The sequence below is a fragment of the Schistocerca nitens genome, chromosome 12, assembly GCF_023898315.1.
Source record: "Schistocerca nitens isolate TAMUIC-IGC-003100 chromosome 12, iqSchNite1.1, whole genome shotgun sequence".
Lineage (NCBI taxonomy): Eukaryota > Metazoa > Arthropoda > Insecta > Orthoptera > Acrididae > Schistocerca > Schistocerca nitens.
The window spans coordinates 22,971,298-22,991,002 of NC_064625.1; the positions used below are offsets into that span (position 1 = coordinate 22,971,298).

At 44.0% G+C, this 19,705-nt stretch overlaps 1 protein-coding gene across 1 annotated transcript in view; it reads right to left on the reverse strand.

Annotated features, from left to right (window-relative positions):
* Positions 1-3,569: 3,569 nt before the first annotated feature.
* LOC126215338 (uncharacterized) overlaps positions 3,570-19,705 on the reverse strand; it is a 98,512-nt gene continuing 82,376 nt past the window's right edge. Inside the window, exon 7 of the mRNA XM_049942022.1 lies at positions 3,570-4,074. Coding sequence (XP_049797979.1) covers positions 3,829-4,074 — 246 coding nt within the window. The 3' untranslated portion in view covers positions 3,570-3,828. The remainder of the gene's footprint in view (positions 4,075-19,705) is intronic.

Consider the following 19,705-nt stretch of genomic DNA (forward strand, 5'->3'; position numbering starts at 1 on the left):
ATGACGACTGAAGAGAATCGTTCAACGTGACAGAAGTCAACCCTTCCGCAAATTGCTGCATATTTCAGTGCTGGGCCATCAACAAGTGTCAGCGTGCGAACCATTCAACGAAACATCATCGATACGGGCTTTCGGAGCCGAAAGCCCACTCGTGTACCCTTGATGACGGCGCGAAACAAAACTTTACGCATCCCCTGGGTCTGTCAACACCGACATTGGACTGTTGATGACTGGAAACACGCTGCCCGGTCGGACGAGTCTAGTTTCAAATTGTATCGAGCGGATGGACGTCTGCGAGTATGGAGAGAACCTCATAAATCCATGGACCCTGCGTGTCAGCAGGGGACTGTTCAAGCTGGTGGAGGCTCTGTAATGTTGTGGGGCGTGTGCAGTTGGAGTGATATGGGACACCTGATACGTCTAGATACGACTCTGGCAGGTGACACTTACGAAAGCATCCTGTCTGATCACCTGCATCCATTCCTTTCAATTGTGCATTCCTACAGACTTCGGTAACTCCAACAGGACAATGCGACACCCCACACGTCCAGAATTGCTACAGAGTGGCTTCAGGAACACTCTTCTGAGTTTAAACACATCCACTGGCCACCAACCTCCCCAGACATGAACATTATCGAGCATATGTGGGATACCTTACAACGTGGTGTTCAGAAGAGATCTCCACCCTCTCAAAAATCTTACGGCTACAGCCCTGCAGGATTAGTGGTGTCAGTTCTCTCCAGCACTACTTCAGCCAGTAGTCGAGTCCATGCCACGTCGTGTTGCGGCACTTCTGCGTGCTCGCGGTGGCCCTACACGATATTAGACAAGTGTACCAGTTTCTTTGGCTCTTCAGTGTATTTTGATACTTCCAAACTCCATTATAAAAACCTATACGTTACTCTGCGCTGAACTAGAATCATTATGTTTTTAGACTACAAGTAAGGGAAAAATCTGAAAATATTTTCTTAGAGATGCGTACCTCAATCAGTACAAACTGAACCCTTATAGGGTCGATTATTTTGTCTTTCTGTTCGACTATTCAAAACCTTTCTTTTCATGAACTTGTTGACGTATCAGGTTGAAATTTATGTCACATATTACAGTCTATGGTTCCTTGGCGATGTACAAAAGTGAAGCGTCTAAGACAATGCAAGCAAAAGATATGGCAATTTAAGTCACATAACTAGTTTAGACAAGCAGAGAATATAATCTTCCGAAATGTGGTGCTACAGAAGAATGCTGAAGATGGGTAGATCACGTAGCTAATGAGGATGTACTGAATACAATTGAGGAGAAGAGGAAGTTGTGGCACTACTAAAAGAAGGGATCGGTTGGTAGGACATGTTCTGAGGCACCAAGGGATCACCAACTTAGTAAGGAAGGGCGGCGTGGAGGGTAAAAACCATAGTGGGAGACCAAGAGATAAATACACTAAGCACATTCAGAAGGATGTAGGCTGTAGCAGTTACTTGGAGACGAAGAAGCTTGCGCTGGATAGAGTAGCATAGAGGGCTGTATCAAACGAAAGGAAAAAAAATCCGATAATTTTATCACACGGAAAAAATTGTCATTTGCTATCAGACTGTCTGTCCTTCTGTGATCACTTTTTTCCTTTTTTCTCAAAATGAATAGCCACATCAAGTTTAAATTTATGTCACGTTCTAAAGTCTATGGTCCCTTGGCTATAAAATAAACGTTAGATTCAGAGTAAAAAAAAAAAAAATGCGGCCATTTACGCCTCATGTTTGGACATTCGCAAACTCTCTCATCAAGACCTATATGGTACCTCTCGTTGTTCTAGAATCATGAAATTCGGCAAGATGAAAGGTTTCCCAGTACAAATAAAGCGAAAAAATCCTAAATTGTTAAATTATATCACAAGAAAAATATTTATTTGTTTATTGGTTATCCGACTTAAGACTTAAAATTTAACCCTGTTCGAAAGTCTTTTAGTCACTGGGACTGATATCTTGCCAATATCAATGTCGATAAAAGCCAAAAATTGTCCGTATTCTCGGTCCTCGGGATGAATGAACTGTCTGTATACATAATTAAGGTTGTGCAGAAACTACTTGCGCTTATCCATACCTATTTTAATCAGTTAGTTTTTTTTGTATTGTATTCTTAATCGTAATAAATTGTGCCTCAGAACATTTCTGAACCTTACTCTTCATCCTGTTGATTTTCTTCAACCTACCTCTTGGCACTCCATTCAGCATTTCTTGCTTCTTTCGTGAATGTATATTAATTATATTTATGTCCACATAGTCCAGTAAAAATTACTATTAAATTCCTTTTTTCACTTCGACATTGCTAGGGAGATACGTATATTTTACATAAATGAATATCAAATTGCTTAAAATAAATTGGATCTGGTTAGCAATAGAATTCTGATCCATTCATTATTATGTGTTAAATTATGGGGCGGGAAGAAAGAGAGGATACTGTGATAATTTCATAATCGATTATCGGAGCATCATCTTTAATAAAGGAAATGGCGAAATGTAAACAATGTGATCGTATAAATTTGCTGGAAATAACTGAACAGCGAAGTAGTAGGAGAGGAGAAACAGTGTCACTCATGACATAAACATTTAAATCATCAGGATATATGTCATGTGGAAGTTCTCTCTTTGATGCATGGGTTACTCTCAATAGCACGGGCAGCTTCGTTTTTAAACTGGTTACCACTGAATTTTCATTTATCGAATATCATGATCTGTGATGCTGTTAATGTTTATTGCACACCAGAGAATATTTACACCCACAGAAAACTGTAGCATTTACCAACAAACTTTCATGCATCTACCTCTGCGTAAGTAAATAATATTTATAAGTATCATGTTTCCAATATCGTGTTTTTTGGTGCATACATGTAGTTCTTGCTGTTAACAGAAATTTGTGCTGCATAATGGTCTTTGATCAAAGCCAGTCGCATAATAAAGAATAACATATTGCATGATGTCATTTCTACCATTTGCAAAATATGCAGAATACTGTCAACAAAAATATTATTGTCAGGTAATACAACAATAAGGGATCATTTCTCATCATTCACCACTTCCTTTATCGCTTTAATGACACCGACTTTGACCTTTATTTCGTAACCATTAATGTGAAGAAGTGATTTTCTTGTTAACTAGTATCCCATAGTTAACTGCAAAATCAATAGCACAGGCCAAAGTTGATCCCTTGAAAAAGGTAGTGAGATAATTACTTATTGAAATTTTGGGTTTAAATGTTACAATTTCCTCATTTATTAAAATATGTGTCCGATTTCGATTGTTCACCATAATATTACCTTTCTACACCTTATAATCGAAGCCTTGTATGACTCAAAAGAAACATTTCACAATCCGCATTTTTTTTTTGTACAGGCCTACTAGTTATGGTGTGTGTTGTGGAGACAAATAAATAATTTTGAGTCTGACTGGCTATATAAACCATACACAACATAACTGTAGTACACTACTTGTAGAGTTATCAGGTGGTGTCATACGGTTCCTGGTAACACAGTGTTTGAACAAGTCTTTGTGATAAACTGAATAAAATTAGACATCCAGGAGTGCAGACCGACATTGGATTTTTATTGTAGCACACATATGAACACAGATATGGACCACAGCTGGGACACACGAATGCATGTTTGTTCTCACAGAGAGTACACAAGTGTAGTGCATGACACAAAGCACACTGGGATCAAATATGGTAACAATAGTGTGTTTCGTCCGGTATCCACAGAATGCAAAACTGTCCTTAAAGTTCACTTGTTTGTCAGGTACTGGTAGAAAATGTATTGCCATTGTTGTTGTATTGTTGTCGTCGTCACGGGTGTAGCTGTATCGGCCAGCTGATAGTATGCTTCTGCTGTTGGTTTTGTTGTTGTTGCTGCTGCTGCTGTTGCTGCTGCTGTTGCTGTTGTTCTTGTTGATGATGATGTTGCTGTTGCTGTTGCTGCTGCTGCTGCTGCTGCTGTTGCTTCTGTTCACGTTTCTCTTTCCGGCTACCACTTCCTGCCACGCCTTTCGTGCGCTTCCATTTCATACGGCGATTCTGGAACCACACCTTCACCTGGAACAGTTAATTCGGAATTTGAGACCTATGTTTATGTGAAGGCTACTGATGGACAGAGAGGAGAACATGAATGAAGGAATAGGAATTTAGTACACATCCAATATCAGAGAAAATTTAGAAGAACAACGAATCTATAACTAGACAGTTCCTCTGTGTAATTTTCTTACACTAAGAACAATATATTATGCAGGGGGTCACTGAATCGTTGTTACAAAGTTCGAGGGGCTGTAGCGGTGGCTTGAGGAATAAATCAAGGCTCTAAGCACTATTGGACTTAACATCTGAGGTCATCAGTCGAATAAATCAAGGATAAGAACCCAAATCCAAAAACGTCACTTAATGACGCCACAGAGCGTCGAAGTTATAGGCGCTGGCACCTGCCACTATGCAACCCCTTTGAAAGCAAACGGAACTTTACACAGTGATAGACAGTAGGCAGAAAGTCTTGCAATATGATGAGATTTTCACTCTGCACCGGAGTGTGCGCTGATACGAAACTTCCTGGCAGATTAAAACTGTGTGCCGGACCCAGACTCGAACTCTGGACCTTTGCCTTTCCCGGGCAAGTGCTCTACCATCTGAGCTACCCAAGCACGACTCACGCCCCGTCCTCAAAGCTTTACTTCTGCCAGTACCTCGTCTCCTACCTTCCAAACTTTACAGAAGCTCTCCTGCGAACCTTGCAGAACTAGCACTCCTGAAAGAAAGGATATTGCGGAGACACGGCTTAGCCACAGTCTGGGGGATGTTTTCAGAATGAGATTTTCACTCTGCAGCGGAGTGTGCGTTGATATGAAACTTCCTGGCAGATTAAAACTGTTTCCCGCACCGACCTCCCAGGCTGTGGCTAAGCCATGTCTCTGCAATATCCTTTGTTTCAGAAGTGCTTGTTCTGCAAGGTTTGCAGGAGAGCTTATGTAAAGTTTGGAAGGTAGGAGATGAGGTATTGGCAGAAGTAAAGCTGTGAGAACAGGGCGTGACTCGTCCTTGGGTAGCTGAGTTGGTAGAGACTTGCCCGCGAAAGGCAAAGGTCCCGAGTTCGAGTCTCGGTCCGGCACACAGCTTTAATCTGCCAGGAAGTTTCAAGTCTTGGAATGATTGTTGTTAAGTGATCGCGACTGATTTCCATGATTGGCAGCGAAGACGATGGGGTTAGTTGCTGCATAGAAAGGCCTTGTCGCCTACGAATGCGATGCTGTGTTGCCTTGGTGGATGACGGTTTTGGACAAAGGCTTCCAGGAGAGAAATAAACTGCGGATGGAAACCAATGACCGAAACCGTTATTCACCGATGCATAAGAGCATCGCATACATAGGAGACTTTTATTAGTTTAATGTGTAAATTTGTAGCGTTATTGTTTTCCACGTGTGTATTCCGGTTGCTATGGGTTTATTTGTCGATTGTCATATTTTACGAGGTGCATTCAAGTTCTAAGGCCTCCGATTTTTTTTCTCCGGACTGGAAAGAGATAGAAACATGCGCATTGTTTTAAAATGAGGCCGCATTCATTGTCAATACGTCCCAGAGATGGCAGCACCGTACGGCAGATGGGATTTTACCTCCAGCGGCGAGAATGAGAACTGTTTTAAATACTTAAAATGGCGACGTTTTCCTTACTTGAACAGTGTGCAATCATTCGTTTTCTGAATTTGCGTGGTGTGAAACCAATTGAAATTCATCAACAGTTGAAGGAGACATGTGGTGATGGAGTTATGGATGTTTCGAAAGTGCGTTCGTGGGTGCGACAGTTTAATGAACGCAGAACATCATGTGACGACAAACCGAAACAACCTCGGGTTCGCACAAGCCGGTCTCACGACATGGTCGAGAAATTGGAGAGAATTGTTTTGGGGGATCGCCGAATGACTGTTGAACAGATCGCCTCCAGAGTTGGCATTTCTGTGGGTTCTGTGCACACAATCCTGCATGACGACCTGAAAATGCGAAAAGTGTCATCCAGGTGGGTGCCACGAATGCTGACGGACGACCACACGGCTGCCCGTGTGGCATGTTGCCGAGCAATGTTGACGCGCAACGACAGCACGGATGGGACTTTCTTTTCGTCGGTTGTGACAATGGATGAGACGTGGATGCCATTTTTCAATCCAGAAACAAAGCGCCAGTCAGCTCAATGGAAGCACACAGCTTCACCGCCACCAAAAAAATTTCGGGTAACCGCCAGTGCTGAAAAAATGATGGTGTCCATGTTCTGGGACAGCGAGGGCGTAATCCTTAGCCATTGCGTTCCAAAGGGCACTACGGTAACAGGTGCATCCTACGAAAATGTTTTGAAGAACAAATTCCTTCCTGCACTGCAATAAAAAGGTCCGGGAAGGGCTGCGCGTGTGCTGTTTCACCACGACAACGCACCCGCACATCGAGATAACGTTCCGCAACAGTTTCTTCGTGATAACAACTTTGAAGTGATTCCTCATGCTCCCTACTCACCTGACATGGCTCTTAGTGACTTTTGGCTTTTTCCAACAATGAAAGACACTCTCCGTGGCCGCACATTCACCAGCCGTGCTGCTATTGCCTCAGTGATTTCCTAGTGGTCAAAACAGACTCCTAAAGAAGCCTTCGCCGCTACCATGGAATCATGGCGTCAGCGTTGTGAAAAATGTGTACGTCTGCAGGGCGATTACGTCGAGAAGTAACGCCATTTTCATCGATTTCGGGTGAGTAGTTAATTAGAAAAAAAATCGGAGGCCTTAGAACTTGAATGCACCTCGTATTTGTAGCTGAGTCTACATTTGTCATTATCTCATTTGGAGATGCTGAGAGGAGCTGTGGACTCTAAAAAATGTAGCGCCAAGCCAAGAAATCGGAAAGTTTCTGAAATATTCTTCTGTTTGAGTTCAACAGAGGGGTAACAGCAACGAAGACAGCCAGGGACATTTGCACCATTGTATGAGAATAATGCCACTGGACATAGAACGGCAAGAAAATGGTTTTCTCATTTCAAGGACGATCGTTTCGATATTAGTGACTCTCCACGTTCAGGAAGACACTCGGCGTTTGATGAAGGTCGTTGATACGCATTAATCCATAACGATCAACGTCAGTGTACTCGAGAAATGGGAAATGCGTTGAAATGGGATCATTCCACCACCGTACGACATTCACACGCAATGGGGAAGGTTCAAAAATCGGGTGTGTGGGTTACCGCGCGCCCTAAGCCAAAATCACGAAAATCTGCGCCAGCAAGAGTGGCCGAGGGGTTCTAGGCGCTACAGACTGGAACCGCGCGACCGCTACGGTGGCAGGTTCGAATCCTGCCTCGGGCATGGATGTGTGTGTTGTCCTTAGGTTAGTTAGGTTTAAGTAGTTCTAAGTTCTAGGGGACTGATGGCAAAAAATGGCTCTGAGCACTATGGGACTCAACATCTTAGGTCATAAGTCCCCTAGAACTTAGAACTACTTAAACCTAACTAACCTAAGGACATCACACACACCCATGCCCGAGGCAGGATTCGAACCTGCGACCGTAGCAGTCCCGCGGTTCCGGACTGCAGCGCCAGAACCGCTAGACCACCGCGGCCGACGGGGACTGACGACCACAGTAGTTAAGTCCCATAGTGCTCAGAGCCATTTGAACCATTTGAACAAAAGTCTGCGTGTGGCTGTATGCGCATCTCGGTTTGCTAGTCATCAATTTGCTCTTGAACAACACCGACCATTCCTATCCCGTATCGTTACTAGTACCTAAAAATACACTACTGGCCATTAAAATTGCTACACCACGAAGATGACCTGTTACAGACGCGAAATTTAACCGACAGGAAGAAGATGCTCTGATATGCAAATGATTAGCTTTTCAGAGCATTCACACATGGTTGGCGCCATTGGCGAAACCTACAACGTGCTCACATGAGGAAAGTTTCCAACCGATTTCTCATACACAAACAGCAGTTGACCGGCGTTGCCTGGTGAAACGTTGTTGTGATGCCTCGTGTAAGGAGGAGAAATGCGTACCATCACGTTTCCGACTTTGATAAAAGTCGGATTGTAGCCTATCGCGATTGCGGTTTATTGTATCGCGACATTGCTGCTCGCGTTGGTCGAGATCCAATGACTGTTAGCAGAATATGGAATCGGTGGGTTCAGGAGGGTAATACGGAACGCCGTGCTGGATCCCAACGGCCTCGTGTCACTAGCAGTCGACGTGACAGGCATGTTATCCGCATGGCTGTAACGGATCGTGCAGCCACGTCTCGATCCGTGAGTCAACAGGTGGGGACGTTTGCAAGACGACAATCATCTGCACGAACAGTTCGACGACGTTTGCAGCAGCATGGACTATCAGCTCGGAGACCGTGGCTGTGGTTACCCTTGACGCTGCATCACAGACAGGAGCGCCTGCGATGGTGTACTCGACGACGAACCTGGGTGCACGAATGGCAAAACGTCATTTTTTCGGATGAATCCAGGTTCTGTTTACAGCATCATGATGGTCACATCCGTGTTTGGCGACATCGCGGTGAACGCACATTGGAAGCGTGTATTCGTCATCGCCATACTGGCGTATCACCCGGCGTGATGGTATGGGGTGCCATCGGTTACACGTCTCGGTCACCTCTTGCTCGCATTGACGGCACTTTGAACAGTGGACGTTACATTTAAGATTGCAGTAAGTACTGGGAGATGAAGAAGCTTGCACAGGATAGAGTAGCATGGAGAACTGTATCAAACCAGTCTCAGGACTGAAGATCACAACAACAACAACAACAACAAGAACGACGCGTGGCTTTACCCTTCATTCGATGTCTGCGAAAACCTACATTTCAGCAGGAAAAATCACGACCGCATGTTGTAAGTCCTGTACGGGCCTTTTTGGATACAGTAAATGTTCGACTGCTGCCCTGGCCAGCACATTCTCCAGATCTCTCACTAATTGAAAACGTCTGGTCAATGGTGGCCGAGCAACTGGCTCGTCAAAATACGCCAGTCACTACTCTTACAGAACTGTGGAATCGTGTTGAAGCTACATGGGCAGCTGTACCTGTACCGCCATCCAAGCTCAATGCCCAGGCTTATCAAGGCCGTTATTATGGCCAGAGGTGGTTGTTCTGGGTACTGACTTCTCAGGATCTATGCACCCAAATTGCGTGAAAATGTAATCTCAAGTCAGTTCTAGTATAATATATTTGGCCAATGAATACCCGTTTATCATCTGCATTTCTTCTTGGTGTAGCAATTTTAATGGCCAGTAGTGTACGTCTTTATGCTAATATAAGGCAAACAAAGGAATGGAAGAACCCGAAGAAAGCATTAACTACCTGTACAAAGACATGCGGGCATCAACGAAATATAGTGTTAGGCATATGGTAGAACAGCGATGGTGTCGTGGTGTATTACCAACTGCTTGCCCGAGGCGCAACGATCACTTATGACGTGAACGCCCGCTCGCATTCTGCTGGACAGACAAAATGTCCTGTACAGGAACTGGGAAGTCATTCCGCACCCACCTTATTCACCTGATCTTGCGACCCCCAGATTTTTCAGCTTTTCCGCTATCTACCGAACAACCAGCGGAGTTCCTATCGCGATGAAAACGCGCTCCGAACTTCGCTCGACGAGTTTTTCGCCTCAAAACTAGTCGCGGAATGAAGAAGTTACCGCAGCGTCGTCGGACTGTGGTAGACAGTGAAGGATGGCTACTAAAGTCTCTGTTAAGTGTACAGTGTGTAAACTTTTACATGGCAGACCTCTCCCTAGTCCTGAATCGGTAGAAGTCGGTAAACGTCGGGAGGCTTCGGTAGGCACGCAGTTTCGACTGCTGCCAACATTACGTAGCTGACTGTGTTGTACAAGGCAGCCATTGTCGTCTGCTTCGTTATTGTTTTGCGCTGTACTGCTCTGCGTGTCTTTATTGTGCAGTTGTGCTAAACATTATCAAAATGAGTGAAGAGGCAGTTGCGGGCCCATCTGCTGTACGCCCGTGCTTCGCAACGGAAGAATTCTCGGAAAGTTGTTGACCGATTAATTTAAAATTTTGGCACAATGTTTTTGAGGAATACGCCCGTCGTTTTATATACTTTTTTTTTAACACGTTTGCGAAACGTGTTGCGAATAGTGTTAGTAGTGAAGAAATAATAGAACAAAACGTCATGCCTGACGCGGCACTTGTTCACGCATCTCAATGTATACCACGTCATATATCCTGAATTACATGTCGTAAAGAGACATATATTTGCCGACGCATTTACTGATATATGCGGATACTGTATGCGAACGAAATATGCGATTAGAGTTAATAGTAACGAAATGATACATTAAAACGTCATGCCTACTGCGGCAGATTTACGGTATGTACTGAGAAAATGTAGTAAGCGACAAACTTTTTTCCTTTCATTATTTTGTGGGGGGTGTCAGCGAGAAATATTTTCGTAAAGGTTTGAAATTGTATGTAACGTTTGTTGCTAGTCGCTAAGTGCTCTCATTCTCAAATAGTGGCTGCATAAACCTGGGTATTTTCCCGCAGTGGCATCTCGTTGTTTATGACGTCATATCTCCTCAAGAATGTGTCTTATTTCTTTTTTTTTCGGCTAGGAACCTTCGTCGGTGTACGGAGAACAAATCACCAAAATTTCATCGCAATCGGATGAATGGTTTGGGAACGCACAGAGGGCAGACATACATACATTCATTTTTATATATAGAGATTGACAGTTACGTTATACTGTATGACCTGTTTAAGTATATTTAAATTTTATAATTAATAGTTTAACATTGTGGGGAGTGAAATAAAATGAAAAAAAAATTCTGGCAGTGGAAACCGATCCCAGGTCCGCTGCATGAGAAGTCTATATTTACTCAATTGCGCTACGCACGCTACAGTGGCATAACTCTTGAATCATTCTCCAATTCTCTTTTTGGGCGTTCGGAAAACAACTTACTAAAGTTTCATTGCAATCGGATGAATGGTTTGTGAGCGCATAGTAGACATATATTACGAACAACATTTAAAGCGAGTTTTACTTCCAAGGCTTTCGTCTGCTTTCGTTTAAGCGTGACGCGCAATTTGTAGTGCCAGCACTGCAACTGGTGGGCGTGTCTCTTCCCCCCCCCCCCCCCCCCAAGGCTCCTCACCCCACGCCAGCCCATGCTTGATTCCTCCTCTCCCCGCACTCCCCTCACAACTCAACCGTCTTACAGTTAACACTCTGTACCTATGGTGTTTATAGAACCTATGGAAAAATGCAACGAGCTTATACACCGGCCTAGTATTTCGGCCAGTCTGCATATCTACTTCTCGTGTTTTGCAAGGCAAGCAAGTCGCAATATATCCGAGGTTCATATCGTCGATCCCGACATATTCGCTACGAATGCATAATTCTAACTGACGTCTTCCACGCACAAATAATGCTCAACATTACTGCACCGTTCTTGACATTGCACTTTTGCACAATATATTGATACGATGATATTGCACAATAAATACTGAGTGTGTCGCGGACTCTTTATCGGCCCCTGATCAGTCAAAAATACTGCGCAATAGTATTGTGCAGTATTTTCGACGTTCTCCCTACATATTGCTCAATAATATTGTGCAATAAGGCTGTGATTCGCAGTGTTGACGACAATGATGCTGCTGCTACTGCGAAAATTGCTCCACTTTTTGTGAGCAGAAAAGGAAGTTGGATGGGAAACTGGGTCAGAGTCCACTGACGAAACCTTATTGACAGAATTGAGGTTGAAAAAAGAGGGTCTCATAACTTTGGGTGTGTTGATGGTCCAACATCTGAGACGTTACTGGAAATGGTTATCAATATGTATGGAGTCCCCATACATAGGCATTTACCCCCCCCCCTCTCCCCCTCCCCCTCCCACTCGGAATATGGTGTACAGTGTTCTTATTCATTACAGAATTCTTACACACTTCTAGAAGTGATTTCCCGTGATTCCACTAAACCTATCGTGTAGACAAATGTGGCACTACGAGGCGTATCCCAGTAAGACACAGTGCTTCAGCCATTGCTATATAGTCGTTCGTTTTTTTGTTCTAAGTACGTTATCGAAGTTAAGTTCGTGCAACAATCAATGAGTTGATAGCCATCACTTGTCTGGGATACAATTTTTTTGTTATCGAAACTGACCAACTTTTTCACATCAAAAATATAAATTTTAGAGTCTTGCACTGCCCCCTCGCCGGCCGCGGTGGTCTAGCGGTTCTAGGCGCTCAGTCAGGAACCGCGCGACTGCTACGGTCGCAGGTTCGAATCCTGCCTCGGGCATGGATGTGTGTGATGTCTTTAGGTTAGTTAGCTTTAAGTAGTTCTAAGTTCTAGGGGACTGCTGACCTCAGATGTTAAGTTCCATAGTGCTCAGAGCCATTTGAACCATTTTTGAACTGCCCCTCCCAAGTGGTTAAATTTCCACGGACTCCCAAAATCCTATGATCGAAAAACAAAATATTATTACGAGAGACGTAATTCCACAAAGTCAGCGTTTACCTATTACGATACAACACGTTGCCACTGCCAGGTTTTTCGGAGATTTTAAATGTACAAGTGCAGCATCACCTTAAAGTAACTGATACATAGTTACCGAGAAGTGTCGAGAAATAAAACGTGCACTAAACGATTATTTGCGTGTGGGTAATGTACACACACATAAACACACACGCAAATATCCATATGTAATTTATAATTTTGCATTAATTATTATTTTTTTAAAAAAAAACATTGTGCTTCGTGGTCTTTCCCTGTATTTTCTGAACGACGATTATACGATTCCTTCTTGACATTTCTGTTTTGTACTAATCTGCCCTGACCGCCCACAATGCTGGCAATTATTTATACATTTCTATGCAGTCCACTCATAATGCTCTTTGGCCGGCCGCGGTGGTCTCGCGATTAAGGCGCTCAGTCCGGAACCGCGCGACTGCTACGGTCGCAGGTTCGAATCCTGCCTCGGGCATGGATGTGTGTGATGTCCTTAGGTTAGTTAGGTTTAAGTAGTTCCGAGTTCTAGGGGACTGATGACCTCAGATGTTAAGTCCCGTAGTGCTCAGAGCCATTTGAACCATTTGAACCATAATGCTCTTTCTTAAAGTTTGTAATCGATTTTCAACACCATAACAACAACTAAGACTGAAGACAGTCATTAGTGACTGTAGTGCGCGAGAGACTCAAGGACACTGCTCAATGCTGCCCACAGACGGCACAATATTTCCTGAGAGTTGCAGAATATTTCAAGATTTTTTTTGTTCTCAATACTGGTGCACAATCTCTCAAATCTCACACCTACACGTTCATTATTATTGTTTTTCAGGAAATCTTGCGCAATATTGTAGACCGTCTAGGGACCGCCTTTACATTCCACCATCCCCCCTCTCGGACATTTTTCTATGGACCTCATGTTGTTGTTGTTGTTGTTGTTGTTGTTTTTGTGGTCTTCAGTCCGAAGACTGGTTTGATGCAGCTCTCCATGCTACTCTATCCTGTGCAAGCCTTTTCATCGCCGAGTAACTACTGCAGCCTACATCCTTCTGCTTACGTTATTCATCTTTTACTATCCCTCTACGATTTTTACCTCCCACGCTTCCCTCCAGTGTTAAATTGGTGATCCCTTGACATCTCCGAATACGTCCCACCAACCGACCCCTTCTTCTAGTTCGGTTGCTCCACAAATTTCTTTTCTCCCCAATTTTATGCAGTACCACCTAATTAGTTACATGATCCACTCACCTAATATTCAGCATTCTTATGTAGCACCACATTTTAAAAGCTTCTATTCTCTTGTTGTCTAAATTGTTTATCATCCATGTTTCACTCCATACATCGTTACCCTCCATACAAACACTTTCAGAAAGGACTTATTCACACTTAAATCTATACTCGATGTTAGCAAATTTCTTTTCTTCAGAAACGCTTTTCTTGCCATTGCTAGTCTACATTTTATATCCTCTCTACTTCAACAATCAACAGTTATTTTGCTTCACAAATAGCAAAACTCATTTGCTACTTTGTCTCATTTCTTCATCTAATTTCCTCAGCATCACCTGATTTAATTCGACTACTTTCCATTATCCTCCTTTCGCTTCTGTTCATGTTCATCTTATATTCTCCTTTCAAGACACTATCTATTTCGTTGAAATGCTCTTCCGTCCTTTGCTGTCTCTGACAGAATTGCAATGTCATCGGCAAACCTCGAAGTTTTTACTTCTTCTCCCTGGACTTTAATTCCAACTCCAAATTTTTCTTTTGTTCCTCTCAATGCTTCCTCAGTGTACAGATTGAATAACATCGGGGATAGGCTACAACCCTGTCTCATTCCCTTCCCAACCACTGCTTCCCTTTCATGCCACTCGCCTCTTGTGTACGGGTTGTAAGTAGCCTTTCGCTCCCTGTATTTCACCCGTGCCGCCTTTAGAGTTTGAAAGGCGGTATTCTAGCCAACATTGTCAAAAGAATTTCCTTAACCTATCTTCTATGAGAAGTCATAGCGTCAGTATGGCCTCGTGCGTTTCTGCATTTCTCCGGAATCCAGACTGATCTTGCCCGAGGCCGTCTTCTACCAGTTTTTCAAAAATGTTCAAATGTGTGTGAAGTCTTATGGGACTTAACTGCTAAGGTCATCAGTCCCTAAGCTTACACACTACTTAACCTAAATTATCCTAAGGACAAACACACACACCCATGCCCGAGGGAGGACTCGAACCTCCGCCGGGACCAGCCGCACAGTCTATGACTGCAGCGCTCTTGACCGCTCGGCTAATCCCGCGCGGCTCTACCAGTTTTTCCATTCTTCTGTACAGAATTGGTGTTTGTATTTTGCAGCCGTGACTTATTAAACTGATCGTTCGGTAATATTCACACCTGTCAACGACTGTCTTCTTTGGGATTGGAAGTATTACATGCTTGTTAAAGTCTGAGGGTAACTCGCCTGTCTCACACATCTTGCTCACCAGATGGGAGAGTTTTGTCGCGGCTGGCTCTCTCAAGGCTATGAGTAGCTCTAACACTCCAGGGGTCTTGTTTCGACACCAGTGCTAAATCCGATATGTTGCGTCGTAGTGACCTCAGTCTATAAAGTAAGCAGAACTGCGAAAGGTGTAGGCGCAGTGGTCGGCGTTTTGCGCTGGTCGTGACGCAGGCCGTGCGTTGCCGGTCGTGAGGTAAACACGGAAAAGCGACCGAAAGCCAAACATCCGACCGGCACCAACAAACGCGATCACTCCGTCTGTCGAGCAACACACCCTCTGTGTGTTTACCGCCAGATGCCTTGCCGCTAACCGAACGTACGAGTTCGTGGCCTGCGATTAGCACACGCAGCGTCCGTTTTGGAGAAGTCTGGGGAGCGGAGGGCATTTATTTAAAAATCTTAAACATGTCTTTAAATACGGCAAATGTATGATAGTAAACTTGGAATTATATTTTATCCATGTTGGATGTTGTGAACCCCGCGGCCGTTTCTGATAGTTGATGATTGCCGGCCGGAGTGGCCGAGTGGTTCTAGGAGCTACAGTCTGGAACCGAGCGACCGCTACGGTCGCAGGTTCGAGTCCTGCCTCGGGCATGGGTGTGTGTGATGTCCTTAGGTTAGTTAAGTTTAAGTAGTTCTAAGTTGTAGCGGACTGATGACCTCAGAAGTTAAGTCCCATAGTGCTCAGAGCCAAGTTGGTGAATGACACAAACAGCCACAAATACTTTTTGAATGTTTTATTTTACTGCCATAATTGGTTTCGGGCTACGAAGCTCATCTACAGATGGCTAACATTTTTCGTTACATAGATGCTTTGGTTAACAGCATGTCGTCTTCTCCACGTTTGATTATTTAGTGCCACTTTATCAGTTGTTTCATCAATAAAAGTATGCTGAAGTGCTTGCACTTATATACGAGGGATGGAATTTAAATAGTGGCAACTATTTATTCACAATCGATACAAAAGAGTTACATGTTTGCACCTGTTACTGTCCTTCAACGTAGTCACCAACGTTGTTTAGAAACCGTTTCCAGCGATGTGGGAGGCGTACTATACCGTTAGCAGAGCCTGTTGTGTTGATGGTGCGAATGGAGCGGTCTACTGCCTGTCGAATCTCTGGAACAGTTCTCAAGCGAATGCCACGAAGTGGTTCCTTCATCTTCGGAATCAAATCAAAGTCACAAGGACTCAAGTCCGGGGAGTATGGTGGATGGTACAGTACTTCCCAGTCCCATCGACCGAACAGAGCAGCCACAGCTTGCACTGTATGAGCCAGCGTATTGTCGAGCAAAGTGATGGGTGGGTTGCGCAGAAAGTGTCGCCCCTTGTTTTGCAAAGTTGGCCGCAGGCGATGCTCCAAAAACGAACAGTAATACTGTGCATTGACGGTCTGCCGTGGAGGAACGTAATGCGTTAGGATAACACCATCACAATCGTACACGAGAATCGCGATAACTTTAGACCGCTCCATTCGCATCATCAACAGAACAGGCTCTGCTAACGGTATACTACGCCTTCCACATCGCTGGCAAGGGGGTCTACACAACGCTGGTGACTACTTTGAACGACAGTCACAGGTGCAAACATCTAACTCTTTTGTGCTCACTTACATACATTCCAGGAGATTGCGGTTCGTTCACGTGGTTTTCTAGCTCGCTGTAGATGTTCTTGAATTCCATAAATGGAACCACTTTTGCTTATTTTATTGACGAAACAACTGAAAATGTAGCGCTAAATACTCAAATATTCTTGTGCAGTGTGGAGCAGACGACATGCTGTTAACCAAAACATCTATGTAACGAAAACTGTTAGCCATCTGTGGATGGGCTTGGTAGCCTGAAACCGGTTATGGCAGTAAAATAAGACACTCAAAAAGTATTTGTGGCTGGTTGCGTCATTCACAACCGCTCGCTCACTGATAGATCCGCACCTAAAGACTGGAAAATTGCTCAAGTCACACCAATACCCAAAAAGGTTCAAATGGTTCAAATGGCTCTGAGAACTATGGGACTTAACTTCTGAGGTCATCAGTCCCCTAGAACTTAGAACTACTTAAACCTAACTAACCTAAGGACACCACACACATCCATGCCCGAGGCAGGATTCGAACCTGCGACCGTAGCGGTCACGCGGTTCCAAACTGAAGCGCTTAGAACCGCACGGCCACACCGGCCGGCACCCAAAAAGGGAAATAGGAGTAACAGACTTTGAACACAGAATGGTAATTGGAGCTAGACGCATGGGACATTCCATCTCCGAAATCATTAGGGAATTTAGTTTCCCAGGATCCACAGTGTCAAGCGTTTGCCGAGAATATCATATCTCACGCACTATATCTCACCACAGACAGTGGAGCGGCGACGGCCATCACTTAACGACCGATAGCAGCGGCGTAAGCGTAGAGTTGTCAGTGCTAACAGACAAGCATTGTTGTTGCTGTTGTGGTCTTCAGTCCTGAAACTGGTTTGATGCAGCTCTCCATGCTACTCTATCCTGTGCAAGCTTCTTCATCTCCCAGTACCTACTGCAACCCATATCCTTCTGAATCTGCTTAGTGTATTCATCTCTTGGTCTCCCCCTACGATTTTTACCCTCCACGCTGCCCTCCAATACTAAATTGGTGATCCCTTGATGCCTCAGAACATGTCCTACCAACCGATCCCTTCTTCTGGTCAAGTTGTGCCACAAACTCCTCTTCTCCCCAATCCTATTCAGTACCTCCTCATTAGTTATGTGATCTACCCATCTAATCTTCAGCATTCTTCTGTAGCACCACATTTCGATAGCTTCTATTCTCTTCTTGTCCAAACTATTTACCGTCCATGTTTCACTTCCATACATGGCTACACTCCATACAAATACTTTCAGAGACGACTTTCTGACACCGTATTTACTCGAATCTAAGCCGCACCTGAAAAATGAGACTCGAAATAAAGGAAAAAAAAATTCCCGAATCTAAGCCGCACCTGAAATTTGAGACTCGAAACCTGAATTAATTCGACTACATTCCATTATCCTCGTTTTGCTTTTGTTGATGTTCATCTTATATCCTCCCTTCAAGACACCAACCATTCCGTTCAACTGCTCTTCCTAGTCCTTTTCTGTCTCTGACAGAATTACAATGACATCGGCGAACCTCAAAGTTTTTATTTCTTCTCCATGGATTTTAATACCTACTCCGAATTTTTCTTTTGCTTCCTTTACTGCTTGCTTAATATACAGATTGAATAACATCGGGGAGAGGCTACAACCCTGTCTTACTCCCTTCCCAACCACTGCTTCCCTTTCATGTCCCTCGACTCTTATAACTGCCATCTGGTTTCTGTACAAATTGTAAATAGCCTTTCGCTCCCTGTATTTTACCCCTGCCACCTTTAGAATTTGAAAGAGAGTATTCCACTCAACATTGTCAAAAGCTTTCTCTAAGTCTACAAATGCTAGAAACGTATGTTTGCCTTTTCTTAATCTTTCTTCTAAGATAAGTCGTAAGGTCAGTATTGCCTCACGTGTTCCAGTATTTCTACGGAATCCAAACTGATCTTCCCCGAGGTCGGCTTCTACTAGTTTTTCCATTCGTCTGTAAAGAATTCGTGTTAGTATTTTGCAGCTGTGGCTCATTAAACTGATTGTTCGGTAATTCTCACATCTGTCAACACCTGCTTTCTTTGGGATTGGAATTATTATATTCTTCTTGAAGTCTGAGGGTATTTCGCCTGTTTCATACATCTTGCTCACCAGATGGTAGAGTTTTGTCAGGACTGGCTCTCCCAAGGCCGTCAGTAATTCCAATGGAATGTTGTCTACTCCGGGGGCCTTGTTTCGACTCAGGTCTTTCAGTGCTCTGTCAAACAGACAAGCATAACACGCGTAAATCATCGTGGGATGTACGACGACCGTTTCTGTTAGGACAGGGGGGACGAAATCTAACGTTAATGGATTATGGCAGCAGACGACTGGCTAGAATCCCTTTGCTAACAGCACGATGTTGCGTATAGAGCCTCACCTGGTCTCGTGAATGTATCAGTTGGACCCTCGATGACTGGAAAACCGTGGCCTGGTTAAATGAGTCCCAATTTCAGTTGGTATCAGCTGATGGTAGGCGTCTAGTGTAGTGCAGACCCCACGAAGCCATGGACACAAGTTGTCAACAAGGCACTATGCAAGCTGGCGGTGGCTCCATAATGGTACGGTCTATGTTTACGTCTGGTGAGCAAGATGTATGAAACAGGCGAAATACCCTCAGACTTCAAGAAGAATATAATAATTCCAATCCCAAAGATAGCGGGTGTTGACAGACGTCGAAATTATCGAACTATCAGTTTAATAAGTCACAGCTGCAAAATACTAACGCGAATTCTTTACAGACGAATGGAAAAACTAGTAGAAGCCGACCTCGGGGAAGATCAGTTTGGATTCCGTAGAAATGGAACACGTGAGGCAATACTGACCTTACGACTTATCTTAGAAGAAAGATTAAGGAAAGGCAAACCTTCGTTTCTGGCATTTGTAGACTTAGAGAAAGCTTTTGACAATGTTGAGTGGAATACTCTCTTTCAAATTCTAAAGGTGGCAGGAGCAAAATACCGGGAGCGAAAGGCTATTTAGAATTTGTGCAGAAACCAGATGGCAGTTATAAGAGTCGAGGGGCACGAAAGGGAAGCAGTGGTTGGGAAAGGAGTGAGACAGGGTTGTAGCCTC